Source organism: Manduca sexta, chromosome 10 (genome assembly GCF_014839805.1).
Source record: "Manduca sexta isolate Smith_Timp_Sample1 chromosome 10, JHU_Msex_v1.0, whole genome shotgun sequence".
NCBI classification, from domain to species: Eukaryota; Metazoa; Arthropoda; class Insecta; order Lepidoptera; family Sphingidae; genus Manduca; species Manduca sexta.
In genome coordinates, this window is record NC_051124.1 from 3,888,619 (window position 1) to 3,908,076 (window position 19,458).

At 37.6% G+C, this 19,458-nt stretch overlaps 4 protein-coding genes across 5 annotated transcripts in view; 2 read left to right on the plus strand and 2 right to left on the minus strand.

Moving 5' to 3' along the window:
* Positions 1-4,805, plus strand: part of LOC115444398 (monocyte to macrophage differentiation factor) — a 54,872-nt gene extending 50,067 nt beyond the window's left edge. Inside the window, exon 4 of the mRNA XM_030170164.2 lies at positions 53-4,805. Within this exon, the coding sequence (XP_030026024.1) occupies positions 53-241 (189 nt within the window). The 3' untranslated portion in view covers positions 242-4,805. The remainder of the gene's footprint in view (positions 1-52) is intronic.
* Positions 4,802-7,141, minus strand: LOC115444397 (arginine--tRNA ligase, cytoplasmic). Its single transcript, XM_030170163.2, has one exon. The coding sequence runs from the start codon at positions 6,967-6,969 to the stop codon at positions 4,909-4,911; it is 2,061 nt and encodes a 686-aa protein (XP_030026023.2). The 5' UTR covers positions 6,970-7,141; the 3' UTR covers positions 4,802-4,908.
* A 223-nt stretch (positions 7,142-7,364) lies between these two features.
* LOC115444396 (katanin-interacting protein) lies at positions 7,365-17,270 on the plus strand. 2 transcript variants are annotated; one of them, XM_030170162.2, is made up of 15 exons: positions 7,365-7,692; positions 7,864-7,959; positions 8,046-8,146; positions 8,259-8,384; positions 8,457-8,761; positions 9,798-9,980; positions 10,138-10,275; positions 10,421-10,688; positions 11,504-11,734; positions 12,084-12,261; positions 12,839-13,035; positions 13,546-13,696; positions 13,898-13,991; positions 14,066-14,184; positions 14,962-17,270. In XM_030170162.2, the coding sequence occupies exons 1-15, from the start codon at positions 7,616-7,618 to the stop codon at positions 15,080-15,082; spliced, it is 2,385 nt and encodes a 794-aa protein (XP_030026022.2). In that variant the 5' UTR covers positions 7,365-7,615; the 3' UTR covers positions 15,083-17,270. The 2 variants fall into 2 exon arrangements, with proteins under 2 accessions (XP_030026022.2, XP_030026021.2); XM_030170161.2 differs by having other exon boundaries at positions 7,366-7,692; positions 8,211-8,384.
* Positions 17,271-18,003: 733 nt separating this feature from the next.
* The window catches only part of LOC115444371 (DNA-directed RNA polymerase, mitochondrial), a 32,192-nt gene continuing 30,737 nt past the window's right edge, over positions 18,004-19,458 (minus strand). Inside the window, 1 exon segment of the mRNA XM_037437155.1 lies at positions 18,004-19,457. Coding sequence (XP_037293052.1) covers positions 19,331-19,457 — 127 coding nt within the window. The 3' untranslated portion in view covers positions 18,004-19,330.

The window sequence follows — 19,458 nt, forward strand, 5'->3', positions numbered from 1 at the left end:
GTTTTCTACCTAACTACCTAATGCATACTAAACTAATATATTTCGATTCCAGCACCAGTTCCCAGCGATGACTGACCTGAAGCTTGGCGGTATTCTGTACCTGGTCGGCGTGTTCTTCTTCAAGTCAGACGGGCGCATACCATTCGCCCACGCAATTTGGCACGTGTTCGTGGCTCTCGCCGCCACCGTCCACTACCTGGCCATACTGCGCCATCTCTTCCCCGAACTAAAATCTCAATGAAGACTGCCCTATACTGAATCTCCATTAGAGCTCTCTAAAGTTATTTTTGTACAAGGCCGCAGATTAAATAATTCACTCGACATAACGTCGGTATGCGCAGCCACTGTGGCTTTGTGTGTTTGAATCTCGTTTTGAATGGGAAATCGGTCGGATTCAAACGTGACCTTTTGACGATATCGGTTTTATTGTTAATTAATCTTAAAAATTTTACCATTAGACTATTTGGAAAATATTAATCGTTTTATAATCTGTTAAATAAATTTTAAATGTAGTGAAATGTAACACCCTGTAACATAGCAACCCTATAAATACGAAGTTCTTGTGTTCACGTTCGATTCGTATTGTGCCCCACATAGAGTTACGTTTGTTTCCGGCACCCACGCGCCATACTACAATCAATATAACCAACTCAAACATTAAGTTGTCCCATTCAGACTCCTCTACATAATGTATTGCTTCCATGTTTGATCAAACTTCCACTAATGTCTTATAAAGAGTGTTCTCTATAACGGATTTTCACTATTGACGTTTGGAAACTAGTTAATTTTGCTGACGAAACATCTCATGGTGGCCTGAATTTGTTTGATTAATGTTGATAGCCTTTGGCTAGTAGAGCTGTAGATTTTAATGCCCATATCAATCGACAATATCGCATCATTGGTAGGCTACGTATGCCTGCTAAGGCTTAGGTCACCATGAGCTGTAAATGAAGTATGGCGCGAGATCTCCATAACTATCTCAATGAATGTGTGTATCATGTATGTAGAAGTAAAGTGTAGCACGACACAGTCGCGTAAACCTTGCGCGACGCGACGTGCGCGCATGTGTGTATATTTTGTAAAATATTGTTGAAACTATTGATCTATTGTACTATGTAGTATCTCAGAATCTCGAGACCAATCCAACCCTTTTTAGATTAACTATTTAATGTGTATATGGGGTTTTTAGAAACGTTTATAACTAACTTATTATACTTATACGGAGCCCAGTTTTTCAGCGAAATCTTTTATACACCTAAATGTGATTTTTCCTTAGATTAGATGGTTGTAGTGTAGCTAGTTAAATGTACTATCTCGTGTACGTAAATAGATGTTTTAAATTCGTAAAAATTTTAATGATATTCCTTTGGTGTTTATTTCTATGTCCCAATTTAGATGTTTTAAGGATTGCTCAATCGTTCATGTGAGTTTAGATAATTTAATAAACTTCCATAAAGTTATAGATAAGGTTCAAGTCACTCTGTTGTCTCATGAATATTATCTCTGGATGTATTCTAAAATTTCTTCTGGACCGACTAGCGTGACTACGTATGCAGAAGCGTGTTGTGTTCAAGTGATGCGATAATTTCAATCGATTGTTTGTAAACTGACCGAGTCACTCGCTAGGGTTACTGAACATGCGGAACTTATTCACCTTACACATGTACCGGGATTTTAATGTGTTCAAAATGGATCAAACAATTTGAATAATTACTGTAATGTAAACCGCGTATCAAGGTACCGGATAACGATTATAAAGCGGTTTCCTGTTGCTAAAATTATGTGTTTATGTATGTCGATGCGCGTTCCAGCGCAATTATAAAGATTTATGGATATCAGTAATGGTGAAAATGCTAAAAAGTGTCGCGTGTTTTGTAACCCTTGTGCTGTTATGTGCTACTTCACTCTGTCGACCTATTTGATACATTATTTAAGATAATAAATATGTATAATATAACGCATGTGGATGGAACGATTGTAGGAAAAAAAATATTGTTACCAAAAATACTTGCTTCGAGCATATTACCGAGTGTTGCCATCTTGATTTCTTTTTTAGTATCTAGTCATAACATTTGCTACAAATGGTTTAATGATTTTAAACGTGATTTTGTGATTTTAAATGTATTAATTTGGGTATAACACCAACCGGTTAGTCAAGATTGTCACAGGGTAAACGCATGAGTGCACAAAATTATGGACAAAATTATTGTTTTACCATATTGGTAGACAACAAATTATTGTTTATATCATTGAAACACATAATTATTGGAAATTAAGTGAAAGTTATTTTAATGATGTAACACCTAATGTTGTGGTTATTATGTGTATTCGAAATGTCTATAGTGCAAACTAATTATGTAAGGGAAGGTGTAATGTTGGGTAGTTTCAATTTTAATATTTCTTATATTAGGGTCCCTCCAACATTACGTGCTATTCTATACTCTGTTAAGCCATTTATTCAGATTCACATCATAACTATCTATATGAGACAAGAAAAAAATAATTTAGGAAAATTATGTTTTTCAGTCATTTCGATATTTTAAAAATCTGCCTCTAAGTAGAATCTATTTAGAACCGAACTCTATTTGTGGCCTGGATGTGTTTTGTTCGACTGGCCCGCTTGTCTTCCAGAAAGATGCCATTGGTCTTCTAAAAATCTTCTTGAATGTTTAACTAGGAATTTGTATGTCCTTTCTAATGTATGGATAGCTCTTAAGCCTTATTTATATTCCTGACCATGTAAAATCATATCTTAGAATGACCATTGTTAAACTTGTCGATTATTTCAGTAGAACTTGCAAACAGTGTAAAGAAACTAAGTTTTTATGCATTATTCTATTTTATTCTGAAGTAGAAAACTTTAAGATAAACAACTTCAGTGGCAGAGTTGAATTTAGCATGGATGTTGAATACAGAGTTGATATTCTTTGAATATAACAGTTTGCTTTGGAAGTTAACCGTGAAACTATCTAAGCATAACTGTCGCCAAAACAAGCTTCGGTTATTATTAACATAACTATTTATTTTAATAGGTTGCAACATGATTGTATATTTACATTATTAGCAGTGTTTGAGCAGTTTTTAAAGGATAAAATACTATATAATATAAAATGTGTATGTAAAATACTTTATTAGAAAAAAATGTTAAATTGTTCTTACAATAGCAACTTGTGATTTTTTTTTATACTGTCTGCAAATTCTATTATAATATTATTTTTATGTTTGTTTGACACAGCAAGTATTAAAATTTCAATTCCGATTAGATAAATTACTACATCAACACTTTACAGGTGCAAAATTTTACTTTTCCGTTGGTAAATATTATAACTTAATGTGTATGTAAATTAGGTAAAATCAAATAAGTAATATGTTTAGAATTCACTCGTTAAAATACATTTTGTCGGTGGCAGCTCTTATTATGTAAAGAAAAAATTATGTAGGACGAGTATAATGCAATTGCGTGAAAATACTTTAATTTAAAACATAATTTCTAAGAACATGATTTAAATGTTTTTACTTTTCAACAGAAAATTAGAACTTGACTCCAATTGATTTTTTTTATCTGACTATAGTCGATGGTTATATCGGCTCAACATATTATATATTTGGTTCAACATTGGCGCCTCAAAATAGGTCCATGGATAAAAAGTACTATTGATATAATATACATAATGTTGTTATACCTTTTTGAATTTCTCCCACCGTCAATGAACTTATTCATTCCAAATATTTTGAATATAACATTTTATAACAAATAATCAAAATTATAGCGATGATCCATTTTATGAGATAGTGGTTGCATATATTTAAATATTGTCTTTAAATATTATTTCCGTCTAGTAAATATTGAAAGTATTTTAAAATCAATATAGATACTATGTATGTTTAAGTCTTGCTTGCGACTTCAATACGTTAGATATTAAAATAGTTGCATATTGAAAATGTGACATTCCGTTGACTGGTGGAACACTTGACTCCAGAAAGCGTTAGTTACTATGTAAACAGGCAACAACCATTCGTAGTGATAAAGACTAACCCCCCTTATTCATAGACGTTATTTATCTAAGGACGGAGCATTTCTGTGACAACAAGCCTGTTTCTCAGTGCTGACGGTATGGCAGCCTTCACAGTGCATAGACATAGGGCCGTTGTCATTGGCTAATATTGGGATATTGGCTGTCAGATAAACAAAGCTGAACAAACAGCAAGCTGTTAGATAAATAAAGCTGAGAAACAGACTTGTTATCACAGCAATGCTCCGTCCTTAGATAAATAACGTCTATGGATAAGGGGGTAACCATCTAAATAGTGTTTACCTATACCTTGGGTTTATATATTCAAATATTGTTCTAAGTATGAAGTCATAAGCACGGACTCAGTAATCAAGATTTAATATTATAATGACTGCAATGTGTAGTATATTGTATGAAATAATATTGTTGTAAAATTCGGGTCAGCGCTGACGAATGGGCCATGGCGGGAAACGAATTTGGGTATATTGTTATTGTAACGAAAATTGGCAACTGGAAATGTAACTGGTGGTTTTCGTTCAGAGATATGTGGAAAGCATTAGACTGGTAATCGTTTGGGGATTCAGCCTCTTCGCAGCCAGCTTCTCGGTCAGCGCTGATCCTTACTGTATTGTTGTTGATAGTACTCTTACAGATATAACTCCCAGTGACGACACTGTATAATTTTCTAACAGATAAAACAGTTATTTCATGAAAGTTAACTTTGTACAACGGACCCTGGTATAGTTTTGTAGAGGTTTTTGGGAACTCAATAAATAAAAGATTTACAATTAATTTACGTCTTTCATTTTTAATACGCAAACCATACATAAATTACTTAGACACTAGTGTTAATTGTAAAAATCTAGAAAAATGTTAAAATGGCGCTAGGCGTCCCTTACATCCTAGATACTGTTTTAATGCCTAAAATATCAAGACTCTGCTCCATAATACGCGCAGTTACTTCGCACAGCATTAACCTTTCATAGTAAATCTTGACTATCTTTCCTTCCTTGTCTTTCTCGACACAGAAACATTTATCATAAAATTCTGTGAATGCGGAAGAAATCTCATACAAATATTCACATAGACTGTGTAAGTACAAATCACTTGACACTTTAAGAATAATTTCAGGGAACCTCAAAAGAACTTTTCCTAATTTCCATTCAGCTTCATGTGTTAATTTTAAACCACTCTTTTGAGCTTCAGCAAGTAATGTGTCAGTTGATATTTGAGCAGTTCTAGCTATAGACCTAATTCGAGTTAGGGCGTACAGTAAATATACGGCAGTGTTTCCTTTATCATCTAACATTTTGTCAAATGAAAATATATAATCATTCACCCTGTTATGTGAGAGATCGGCATATTTAATACACCCATAAGCAACTGCTTCTTGAGCCAGCATTAATTCTTCAGGTGTGAGGACTTTGTCCCGTCCCTTCTCAACTAACTTGTCTAATGACCGTTTTAGGCCCTCATCCAGCAACTCTATGAGCTTAATGGTGTCTCCAGACCGTGTTTTGAACTTCTTCTTGTCCTCACCCAACACAACTCCAAAGCCAACATGTTCAACCCTTTGACCATCCTTCAGTATACCAGCCCGTCTGGCACAGGCATCAATTGTCATGAAATGTGTGTATTGACCAGCATCTGTTACATATATGAAACGGTCACCCTTTTCTTCATCGACACGTTGTTTAATGGCTGCTAAATCTGAGGTATCATAAGTGTATCCCCCATCGGACTTTACCACAGTGAGAGGAATCCCTTCATGTTTTTCATCCCCCCACATGATCAACCTTCCTTCATCCTCTTCCAAATACCCTTGTTCTTTCAACATTTTCACCACTGAGTCCATCCTGTCCTGGTAGAATGATTCTCCTCGATCTTTGATCTTTACATCAAGCCGGTCATATATCTTCTGGAACTCTTTACGAGATACCTCACAGATGAGTTTCCATGCAGCAATGTAGTCTGGTTGGTGTGATTGTAGTTGGACAACACAAGCATATGCCCGCTTCTTGAATTCCTCATCCTCATCAAACCGCTTCTTGGACTCTTTGTAAAATGCCTGCAAATCTGATATAGGTGGAGATTCAGTTTTAAAATTGGGGAATTGATCTTGTAAATGAGCAATCAGCATTCCAAACTGGGTGCCCCAATCACCCAAATGGTTCAGACGCAGCACATCATTGTTTAGAAATTCTAATATCCTACAAATACTGTCTCCTATAATAGTTGAGCGTAGATGTCCCACATGCATTTCTTTGGCAATGTTGGGTGATGAAAAATCAACAATTACCCTCTCCCTCTTCACCTGGGGAGATTTCACACCAGATTTTAATATAGAATTTAAAACATGCTCTGCAAACGCTTTACTTAAAAATATATTAAGAAAACCTGCTCCGGCCACTTCAATCCTTTCTATAATAGGTGATGGTGCTGTCTTGTTCAATATATTGTTGGCCACTTCCCGAGGGCTACTCTTGATATTTTTAGCTTTCAATAACTGGGATATTGCCATAGCTGAGTTACACTGGTAATCACCAAATTTCGGATTGTTGCCAGAGAGAGTGATGACGACCGGTGGGTCCACTAGATCTGGATAGGCTGATGTAATTGAATGTTCAAAAATATTTTTCAATTCATTCACAACACAAATATTTCCTTCGACGGAGGTGATGTCGGTGACTAGAATGGGGCGTTTCTTGGGCTCTTTCTTTGAACTCTCTTTGTTTGTTGAAGATGATGAGCCCGCTTCCGCTTTTACAGCGTTTTCAAGAATTACCAAGCGGTGTTTTAGTTTTTCGTTTTCAGTTAAAAGTTGCTCGAGCCTAGGATCACCTATGAAACTGAGGTCTCCTTGTGATATTTTTTCCAGTTCTTCCTCTATAGCTCTCGCTTCTTTCTCCGCCCGGCTGGTTCGTTCTACCAACGATTTTTCAGTGGGTTCAGACATTTTGATTATGTCTTACAATATAGAGATCAATAAATAAAACCTTAGTTAAGCTTACAATTTTCTTTCGATCCAAATATAATTTATAAATATAAAATGAAATAAAAATACTTTTAATCTTATTAGGTTATGTGCCACCGCCACAGATACGAACACGTTATTAGTTATATTGACATATGTGATTTGTCACTGCGTAGTGTGATATATTAAAAAAATCGTTCGGAAATTAAAATTCAATGAGCTGCGGTAGAAAATATTGCATATTCCATATCCTGCAACTTTTTACTTGAAAAAACAATGACATGTACTTAAATTATATAATATATTGCTCAAAACAATTAGAGGAACAAAACAGTCTAAAACATTTCTTTGGACGATTATTTTACGTACATTATCTGGGGTAACCCTAGGTTGCCTTAGCAACCAAGGTCAAACAAACAGCGGCAAAAATATGTTTCAAAAGTGGCAAGTGTGAATGGAGAATTAATTTTTAATTATTACCCATAAAAAGTTACATTTTATATTTCGAAACAATATCAACCCATTTGAAATATACCTCACTTTATATAATAAGAGCTTTACAATGAGCAAGTTAAATACCTATGTATCGTGGTTTATGAAAAGATAACATTGTTCCCATGGCTCTAGGATGGCACATAAACAAAATGGGCATGATTACAACAACATGGAGCATGAGGTGCCGTTCTGGCTCGAAAACATTACCAAGTGAGTTCTTTTTATACATTTTCGCACAATCTTTTCAATGATTAATGATATGCTCTACCTTCCTAAAGGGTCGATAAAAATATTACAATGTACTTGGCCTGCCATGTCAAGGTTGTGCCAAGCCCTACAACCTCCATTTGTGTTTACTTTTATATTCAGTATGTTTTGTAGGAAGATGAAAGAAACACACATTCGGAATAGTAGCAGCGATGCCTCACCAAATCCAGAGGATTACAAATTTAAAATTGAAAGCTTGGACAACCACAGGTAAATTTTCTTTGCATCTTAGTATGTAGATTTTTCATACATGACTGAAAAAATCTGATGGAATCTGCACGTACAACTTCTTTTAGGCTACTGCGCAGAACCTCCTTAGACACCACAATTGATATGATGAACAAACCACTAGTACAACCAGTTGCACTCTCCGCTGGAACTTTACGATACAATAAAGGTACCAAACATTTATATTTACAGGTTCTTACCAATTTTTGTTTCAAACAATCTCGTCATTCCAGCTTACAATCACAAAAATCGAAGGAAATACAACGTTAAAAATAATTTAGATTGGGGAGATTCGTCGGCGGCGTCCAATGATTTTCTGAATGATCTGCTGCCACATTATGTCACTCCCCGCCACACCAGAATAAATAATGTCGATGAAGACTTCTACGACGTTATTCTGGGTCCCAGTAAGTATGGTCCTTCGAGCACGATAAAATATCTGACTCGAACAACAAATAACAATACATTAACCATTTTAGGAGCGGCAGAAACAAAAACACGCCATAAACCGGTACCAAAAGAAAGCTCAGAAGATTTCCTACATAATACCGTCAGTAATAGGTCTGTTGTAAGAAATTCAGGCAAAAAGTCAGCACCCGTGGGTTCAGTACAAAGTAACGGGACACAAAAGGATAAAACGAAAAGTGAATTCGTAATACCCGAACTACCTGAAGGGAGACTTTTGGAAATGAAAATTTATTCCAATTGGGGTGACAAATATTTAGTCGGTCTAAACGGGATAGAATTATTTGATTATAATGGCGACGTCGTTAATATTGAAAAGGTGAGTGAATTTAACTCGTGGGTCCTCTCTTGGTTTGCTATATACTTTTGTATACTTTTAGAGGAGGCTAGAGGGCCGTAAATAAAGCCTTTTTTTTTTTGTTTCGCGGAGAAAGTACCTTATTACTACCGCCCAGCCTTCGCGGGGGGCGACTGAGCGGTTATGCTGGGGTAACCGTGCCTTACGGCCCGACGTTGAGCCGCCCGGATTTGATGGTGACCTTCGAGCGACCGCCGGGCCGAGTCCCTAACCATATGTACAACTTAACCTACGCACGGCCTACCAGCTAAAACTCCGCGGTGGCCCTCTTCGGCGCATTTGGGACGGCTGCGGGCTTCCTCTGACGTTGTAGTGTCTAAGTCTACGACCGCAGCCGTCCCTGAGCGGTGCTGCCTTACGGCCCGTCTCCTATGGGGGGGGGGGGGCTCAGAAGCCCCCACGCACCAAAGGACGCCCTCGGCGTCTACGGCAGTATGAGGCCAACAACACACCGCCGTCCATCCCGGGGGTCAACCGAAAAATGTGCAAAATGCACAAAAATGTACTAGGGCGGACAGCCCCCTGCTGCCCGCCGACGACCCCCTTCGTGGCCCCTATTAGTCGCCTCTTACGACAGGCAGGGGATACCGTGGTAGAATTCTCCAAACGCCCCCATTCCACAGGGCGGGGCCGTAAATAAAGCCTGACTGCCAGGAATACACGATCGGTGTGCTAGAAGTTAGGAATTTAGGCGCGTGTCAATGAATTTTTAAAAGCTGTTACGAGAAACTTGTTGATTATGCTGCTATTTCCAACGCATGCTTGTTATATTTTAATATTAAATGTTAATCATCAATGTTATCACGATAACTTATTATAAGTGTTCTTCCATTACTGTCATAGTAATTTTATTCTGGCTACTTCGCGGTTCAATTGTCGCAGACAATCGAACCGCTTATTTATATCTACTTTTGTTATTAACGAACCTTGTGTATGCAGATGTACGCTTCATCAGTTCCTTTTTCTAGTTAAAATAAAACCTAATTTGTCCCATCAGGTGTGGACGGACTCGGATACCGGCGACCAATCACAGCACGGTCACGTCGAGCACATCGCCGACGGCGTGGTGCGCACGCGCGACGAGCGGCACGCGTGGACTGCGCCCGCGCCGCTCGCAGCACCCATAGCGCTCACCGTGCTGCTTACAGCCAGCGTCAGGCTGGCGCTCTTGAGGATATGGGTAAGCTCGTTCATTATAACTTGACAGTTTAATTGTTATTTGGATGTTGTAGGCTGTAGCTATTCAGCTATTCTGACTCATAGAAAAGTTAAAAATAAGTAAGATTAAGTAAGTAAAAAGTAATTGTCACAGGATTGAGTAAGTTGTATTTTTTTAGAATTACAACAAATCGCGAATACACTCCAACCGCGGCGTGAGGCTGGTTCAAATTAAGCTTGACGATAAAGTAATATTCCACGGCGAAATAGCTAAATCGAGCGGAGAGTTGAAGGGACAACTATCTTCGTTTGGTGATGTGAGTATAATCAATTTAATATCTACAATAAATCTTTTAATTATTGTACACAGTTAGTATTGCGCTGACAAAAACTTCCTATAAAATGGTATTATTTTTCTTAAACCTATATATCAAAAACTAATTGTGATTTTGTCACTTTTAGACTGTCCTCTTCACTAAAGACCCAAGAATCCTGGAAGCTATAATGGTGAACGACAAGAACTTCCAAGCACTGCTCAAAGACAATGAGCCCGTGCACGACAATGGAATAATCGAGAAGAGACCTCCGACAGCCAACGACAATAACATGAGCCCTACGGCACTACTAGAGTCGCTGGACAATGACGATAAAGATACTAAATATGTTGCAAAGAAAATTAAATTTACGCTCATGTCTAACTGGGGACAGAAGCATTTGATTGGATTGACGGGTACGTAAAATGTTGGCATTTTTAGAAGCCCTTTAGTAGTAGTAGTTAACTTATTAGCAACAGAAAAAAGGATAATAACGATAGGTGTATTGAGATTTTTAAAATAACGAAAAATTATTACACTACTTTGTTGATAATATAATATTTTTTTAATGAGGCTAAAAAATACCAAAGCATTAGGTATTTATTAACTTTGAACTTATACAGTTCCGTTTCATAACATAAATTAACTAAGTATCACACGGTATTAGGACTACATCGATTTAACCTTCAAGCTTTCATCCCGTAAAGGTCAATGACGTAATCTATATAAACCTGTGATTTGATAGCTCTCGAATCCCTAAGGATATTACAAATTGGGTCGGAGCTTTACTGTAGTTACCTGGTGAAATTAATATTATTCAAGATACGCAAGAGTTTCCTTAACCCAATTTAGAACATTGATTAGAAAATGATTTTCAGATATATCGAGTTTGCCTTTGATATTATTATCGATTCTCCGCAAAAACGTATATAGTTCTAAAGAATTTATTTGATTCATGTTTTTATTATATTATGATAAGCAAATTATTACTATCAAATTCGTAAATTAGTAAGTAGGTATTATGGAAATCATTTACATAAGTTCTGTCTTCTATTATATATATTAAAGCTAAATATGAAAATAAATTGATGTTTAAAGATACGACTATTGTCGTTGCTACATACAGGAGATAGTATCGTCTCTATGAAACAGGATTAAACACTACAAACAGTTGTACCGTTTAAATAATACGAGCCTAAACTGACTGTAGTATGCATGAATGTTTCACCAGGCATAGAAATCCTAAACTACACGGAACGCGTCAAAGTCCACCGTGCTTACGCGTACACGACAAACCTCAGTGAGGAACAAACCCTCGAAGGCGGGCTGATCGAATGCGCTGCGCTGTTTAACGGCAGGAATGTGTCCGCCAATTTCGACGACATGTGGTGCACCAACTTCGACATGGGCAACAAGTTTTGTCACGTGGTTATGGAGCTGAAGGAATTTAGCGAGATCACTGGTGAGTATGTTGGTAGAGAGATAAGAGAGTTTGAATGTGTGCCTGATGCTGCTCTGAAACCAATCTTACGTATTAAGCATAATGCCTAAAATAGTGTTTCTAAGATTTATTTTTTTTACTTAGGTAATAAACAATATTATAAATTTAAATTAAAAATATAAATCACGCCTATAACACGTCGATTCACAATGTTCGTAACTAGCAGGTTAGTAGACAAAGAGAAGATACAATTAGGTGTTCTCACTAATTTAACACAAGTGCTTTTTTCGTTCGTACTTGTGTTGAATCAAGGGGAGGGGGGATTTAACCTCCTCTGGGTACGTCCATGCACCTCTCTATGCATCCAAAGGCATTCGCATCTGGAACTACAACGCGAACATGGAGTTGTCGTACATGGGCGCGAAGCACGCGCGCGTGTCGCTGGACGGCGCGGAGCTGCACTACCGCCCGCTGCTGCTGCGGCGCGCGCCCGGCGACACCTGCTACGACTTCGTGCAGCACGTCGAGCTCGCCGCCATCGACGACCGGTACTACACACTCACCTACAGCTAGCTCGATACATTCTCAATACATAATCATTTCTTATGTTTACGCGAATGTCAGACATTCAAATTAAACTATTTTTCGGAATTTCATCGTGGTTTTAATATTTTAGTTTTCTCCCAACATTTCGAATACTTTGTAGTCAATGTAGGTAGATATTGTAACACGAAGGCTGCAAAATCTTCGGAACGTCAGGAGAAAACTAATGTATTAACACCGCGATAAAATCCAGAAAATGGTTTAATTTTAATTCTCAATATATATTATTGATGCCTTCAAACTCTATACAATCGTGATCATGAGATGTTCCTGCTGAGCAACGTCGTGTTTTTATTCTATCGTCTATAAACGGATAATCAAACACGTTACCTTATAATAAAAAAAAGAAAGAAAGAAAAGAAATTTTATATTAACGATTACCAACGGATGTTATATTATTGCATAACTGAGGGTGGTGTGAGGTAAAGAAAAAAGTGTAGGGTTTTGCGTCATAGAGCCAGTCACAATTTCTATTCCAACTTACCCCAAAAAGGCCCTCATAATGCTATAATTTCCCTTCAGATTGGAGGACGCCAAAGACACGGACAGTTTCCGAATGGACTGCCTGGTGTACGGAACGAACTTGGACATGGGCGCGCCCACCGGCTTCGTGTTGCAGTTGAACATCTTCTCCACATGGGGGGACCCTTACTACGTGGGCCTCACTGGCGTGGAGTTGTACGATCTGCACGGGAATCTAGTCCCACTTACGGAGACAAGTACGCATCTAATTTTTTGATGAACTTATTCGACAGTAAGACGTTTTTCAAACGTTAGCTAATCTACAGCAAGCGGTTTGTATTCCACCTCCCCAAGCAATAGGATACTCTTCCAAAACCTAGTTAAGGCTCGGGGACCAGTTACCACATGTTTAGAATTTATGAGGTGCACGGATTTAGACTGCAAATTGGTTAGGCTTTATGCAAATCCGTATCGCGTGTCCCAGTCGTAGATTAGAGTTGAAAACCTCTTATTGTTAGTCATTTCATCATCAATCAGTTTGATCCTAACAACTTTACCATAAAAATATTATGAGCATCCGTATGTAGCGGTTGTATGCGACTGTACCGGTGTAGTTTACCTGTATGTGTAGAATATAAGAGTCAGTTGCGCTAGACTAAGGACACTCTATGTACAACCGTCGAGTACAATTAACAAGTAATGTAACTCCGTGTTTCATTGAATGGTCACCCCCGCGTACTCCTGACACGTATGTATGCCGTGCGCAGACGTGTGCGCGCACCCGGCGAGCGTGAACGCGCTGGACTGCGGCGCGCGCGACGTGCGCACGCCCGACAAGCTCATCGACGGACACAACGCCGCCGCCGGCGACGGCGCGCACTCCTGGCTCGCGCCCGTGCTGCCCAACACGCTTAACAGGTGAGTGAATTAAAGCATTACGTCACTCATAAGTAAATCGATAATCGATTCGGTGAGTGAATTAAACCATTTCGTAACTCATAAGTAAATCGATAATCGATTCGGTGAGTGAATTAGACCGTTTCGTCACTATAAGTAAATCGATTTTTGATTGGACATTGATTGAGTGATTTTATTCACGGTTTTAAACGGTTGTTTCAGGGTCTATTTTGTATTTGATTTCCCGGTCACAGTGTATGCGATAAAGATTTGGAATTATGGCAAAACACCTACACGAGGTGTTAAGGAATTTGGGGTTGGTAAAAGAAATTAAACGCAATTTATCATTAAAAAAAATTCAGGCGATAATTTCTATGTTATACTTTGCAGGTGTTAATCGACGATCTTTTAATATACAACGGGACACTCGACTGTGCCAAAAGCGATGAAGTTATTGCATCTCAGTGGATCTGTCTGCAGAATGTTGACGCCGATACTTTAACGCCGAGGTATGCAATGTGTACAAAACATAGACTTTACTGGTGGTAGGTCTCTCATATGTGAGAGTCCGCCTGGGTAGGTACCAACGCAATGTCTATTTCTTAGGATGGCGAGCGCAGTGGAATACCAAACAATAATTTGTAATTCAAGGTGTTGGATGGTGTTTCTACTGTTTATGGGCAGTTGTATTGGTTACCATCCAGCGAACGGCAAGCTCGTCTCGTCATTCAAAGCAATATAAAAAAAAATGAATTGGGGCACACAAGCCTTTCAAATTTATAGATGACAAAAAAATTGTTATGGGACCGAAATTGAGTTGGGCAGACCATGTAGTGGGGTGAAGTGACGACAGGTAGACTAAGGGGCTGAATGATTGGCCAAGACAGGACAGGCGCAACGTTGGCTGTTCGAGGGCAAGATGGACCAACAACATTGCGAGAATCGGGGTCAAACCTGGATCCGATTAGTTCTAGACCGGATGAGGTGGCATGGTTTCAGGGTGGTCTTTATCCAGCAGTCGGATCCTACTCGCTGTGGATGATGATGATAAAGAAAAAGGGTCATCACAACCTACACAAACCCTTAGATTACCATTCCGCAGTTTCATTTCTTTTTATTTATTTCTTATATCTGCAGTCTACATTTGGGGGAATTCTTTTCTTTTTTAATATTCCATTGTGGTCTTTACATATTTGTTTGTGCATACTCAATAATACACCCTTTTTCCTTTGTATCAGAAACTAAATTGCCACAAAAATCCCAATGATTTAATCCATCATGTCTAGTTCATCGGATGCGAGTCACCGCACCACCACGAGTGGCTCGAGCGAGTCCGCCGACCAGACCGCGCGCCCCCGCACCAGCGTCAACAGCGGACGGACTTCTCACAAGCAGCGGAGGCATTAGACGGACCAAGCTGTGGGGTGGATGGAAAGGTTAAGCAAATTCTGGGGGTATTAGACTAGGGGAGGGCTTCTAAACGGCATAAGGACCATTGAAGGCATAAGATTTTTGAAGGTTCTTAGATCGATACCAGCAATAGCGGAGGCATTAGACGGACGGAGCTGTGGGGTGGATGGAAAGGTTAAGCAAATTCTGGGAGTATTAGACTAGGGGAGGGGTACTATACAGTCTTGGGACCATCGAATGCGTAACTTTTTTGAAGCTTTGGAGACGGATGCAGTCAACTTGGGTGTTGAGGTTCTTAGATCGATAACTGTAATTAACACTACGCTAAATCGGTTTTTGGCTAATTTCCGGTAGAATGCAAAAATATTATTTGTTTATCTTTTATAAGCTTACAAAATCTCTCTTTTTTGCTATAAAATAAATAATTATCGAATTACACAAAACGCCCATCAAAAAAACTCTGGTATTATAAAATTTATCTTATTCTTCACTCGTATCTCCTATAAAGTTGGAAATTTTCAAGTTAGCGTAATGTTAATTGCAGCTGTCGAGATAGCCTTAGAAGATAAAACATTATGAAGGAGAGTGATCTCTATCTACATCCAAATAAGAGATCGGGAATCGGAGATGGTGTGTTTTGGATTTAGTTCCGAGGTGTGAAGAAGATTATCCAGCATGCTGAGTTGCTGATGAATTTCTAGCAACATTTACATCCAGTTAGTCACGATTACTAAGCAATTGACGCATTTAAAGATCCAACTGCTGACTGAGCTGACTGATTGTTAGGTTTTTAGCATTGATAAAATAACCAATAGTTTATTGTGTTTTGGAATTTATCTAGGCTTTTATATGAATTTAGGTTTCGATAGTCTCCACCTAGAGTGTCTAATTTGGGTATAACATTGATACGAACAAACCTAAGAGAGCTAACAATTAAGATTTATAAGTAAAATTTCTAATGGCACTTCAGCATAATATGCTGAATTAGTGGTCTAAAAAGAAATATAACATTTCTTTTTATCCTCATAAAGTATGAAAAATTTAATAAAATAATGCATAAATGCCCCATTACTTTAAGGGTAGTGTTACCTATTAAAAGTTTTTTTAGACGTGTAGTTCACAATTTTCCATAGATTGTAGAAACTTAGCTCATAGACGTTTTTGGAACTTTGTAAAGATCGTCACGTTAAAACTTTTTGGTACGAGGATACCAAATGCAAGATACTTAACGAATTTAATCAAATATAATTTTCTCTACGCAAATGTTATGAAAATTGGCGTAAGAACTTGGATATTTTGTTTGCATAGGTATCCCGAGCCGAACCACGAACGTCGTTTTAACTATAAATTATACTCACCAGTAACATCTAAATATGCAATAAAAATGTCTTTTGCATGAAATATGTATATAAACTTGAAGATACCGAATGTCCTCGCGAATTTGATGGCTCGGCTCGCGCAAGTAATAAATTTAAAAAAATATTTATTCTAAACATTTTGTGCACAATTAAATTTGGGCTGTATAACGTAGAGTAACAATGTACTATAGTAGACTGCACACGCCAAAGTAGTATTGCAAACTGATATACCTCAAAAAACAGGTAAAAATAGTAAATCTTAAACGCTTATAGTGGCAAGCATAATTTATTCATGTTTTTGGTACAGTACGACCGCCATATCTTGGCCGGTTTGAAGTCTCGACACACGTTTTCTATATCTGTCGCGATCTAGCAGCCCTGGATCTAGAGGGGGGCAAGCGGGGCCCGTGCCTCAGGCGACGACTTCAGAAGGCAAATTCAAACTTAGCAGACGAATACCCACTTCATTATGAACGCAACTTGGGGTAGGTACTGGGCGTCCAGTACATTTAACACAAACTATTATCCGCGGGGCGCGAAATGATGATGATGATGACAAAGGTAAAAATATAGGTGGGTGGGAACAGCATTTTCCAGATTTTGCCCCGCCCCGAAAAATTCAAGATCCGGGGCAGCGATTTAGTCCCCAGTAAATGGTTTTGTCGCCTCTTGTCACAAACTTCAAGTCAGTCAAGTCTGATCGATCGTACTGTACTATATCGATGCCGTATATTGGTGTAAGGATAAATTATTGTATTGTTCTGTAACACTGTTAGCTGTTTATTGTAATTTTTGTACCATGCAATAAAAGGTTATTTGTAAATGTAGTTTTTCTTGCATGTTTACCACGTTCTGCCTCGGACACAGTAACGTTTAATGCCTAATGGCATTAATCAATATTATCTCATTAATCGAGACAAAGATTAAGACTTTTTGCGATGATTATATTATTATATACTGAAATAAAACATGTAATTGTAACAGGTGCAATTTTTTATATATGCTCATTTTATACATAATTATTATGCGGTTTGAAGACTGAAAATTAAGCCAAATTAATTTAATGAAGATATTCGTGTACACTTGTGTGACGATGGTCACCTATGTAAACCAAGTTATGATCTCATGGTTAATTTACTTTTTCATGCGAGCCAAGCTAAATTTAACTTAATTATTGGTCTGTAACCAGCTGATATAAAATTTTGCGACCGCATTAGATATCCTATTGTGGTACGTGATATTTTAGGCAGTATTTTTATTGCGGTAATGGGCGTTAGCAATTATCTTTATTGTGTCCCAGGAAGACAGATAGTTATATTTGTTGGATTTTAAGATGACTAACGGCCTAATTCAATAAACGAACCCAATCTTAATCTTTGATCTCATAAATAAATTAATACAATAAGTAATTTGTAAACATGTCAAAAATACTTTATTCTGATTGGTCAAAATTGGTCAATTTGGATCAGTTATTAAAATCGACAGTTAGTCGCAACTATATTTACCAAAAATCTTTTTCTAATACATGTCGACCACATCAGACAAAATAAAACTTCACAATACAATTAAATCCATTTAATATTAGTTAACTAACAAATCACAGACGGTATTTTTGTATTTCCAAATGATTACAAAAACCAACTAGTTTTGGTCTTTAATCTCACATATATTTATTACATATTTCTGTCTTATTCGGATTATGGTAATACTAAGTAAACGTCTATTTAGTGTGACCATTTATAATTCGAGACCATGGACACCCAGTGTTGTCACCTATCAATAATATATTAATTTTATATGTTTTTCACTTTTCGAAATTTCTTATTTTTTTAATCCAAATAAAACAAATAATGTGTTTACATATTAAAAAGTTATTCTATGTGAGGTAAGTATTTGTAAATTGTACATCTAAAAATCTTACAAATGCTAACTATTTGTACTCTACCGTTGTAGAGAATACACAACACTCAAATCAAAGACAATGGCAGAACTGGGCAGTTTTGCTAATTTATAATGCATGTGCTAGGAAATGTAATATTTTTTATAAGTACGGGGCAAAGTGACCACACTGCACCTGATGGTAAGTGGAGTGGGTTCCAATAGAATGTCGACTGACGAGAGTAATTACCGCTCGGCAGTCGACACAATTATGCCGGCCTGTTGGAACCGGATATCCACAGGCTCATCCCGGAATGCAACAGTTACGTGGATCACTATAGCGGGTTTTAACACCTTGCGTACGATAGTCGCTATGCGGGCGGATATAAAATATATCCTATCACCAGTAAAAAATACTTATTCATGAATGATTTTAACATTACCCCATCCAATTTAGATCCAGTAGTTGCATAAAATTATACTTCGTTGTATTGTAAATCATCACACATACTTTTTTTTACAATTTCGATAAATTTTGATCTTTTTCTGAATTGAAGAATAACAAAAGCGTGGAGACTCAATGGAAAAATTTTACATTCCTAGCATAAAGATACATTAGTAAGGCAGCGTTTAGCGTTCAACTTCGTCAGTCCAATATGTTTAGTTCAGTCAGTCGCTTGTCTAAATCCGACGGATTGTGTGCCTTCATACATATTAGCAAAAATCTATAAAGCAATAATGGTTTATGATTATTAAGATTAAGAACTCTGTATCGTAGGTTTTTTGCTTGAAATTCTTTTCACGTTTTACATCCAAACTTAAATAATTTACCAAATTATTTTACGATAATTGCCATATTTAGCATTGGCTCGATATACATAAATCCAAGCAATACTAGACCCCACATCAGCCTTATAAGGCACACAATCCCAAACATTCACCTAATTCGTTCAATCGGAAGAAAAAGGAACGTATCGCGAAACACAAAAAGTCTAAATTTGTCTAGACTCTAGCTGAAGAAGTACACTGACCGCAGTACACTGTTGATATCGAAATTTCCTTTGCTCGGCACCCTCTGTAGTAAGTTATTTACGCGTTTCTTATTTGGCGCGCCAACGCTGCCGTCTTCTAGTTCAC

Coding starts and splice junctions, on each gene's coding strand:
- LOC115444397 (XM_030170163.2), bottom strand. CDS start 6,969: ATGTCTGAACCCACTGAAAAATCGTTGGTAGAACGAACCAGCCGGGCG.
- LOC115444396 (XM_030170161.2), top strand. CDS start 7,616: ATGGCACATAAACAAAATGGGCATGATTACAACAACATGGAGCATGAG. Junction 7,960..8,045: donor GAAAGCTTGGACAACCACAG/GTAAATTTTCTT, acceptor AACTTCTTTTAG/GCTACTGCGCAGAACCTCCT. Junction 13,697..13,897: donor CTGCCCAACACGCTTAACAG/GTGAGTGAATTA, acceptor CGGTTGTTTCAG/GGTCTATTTTGTATTTGATT.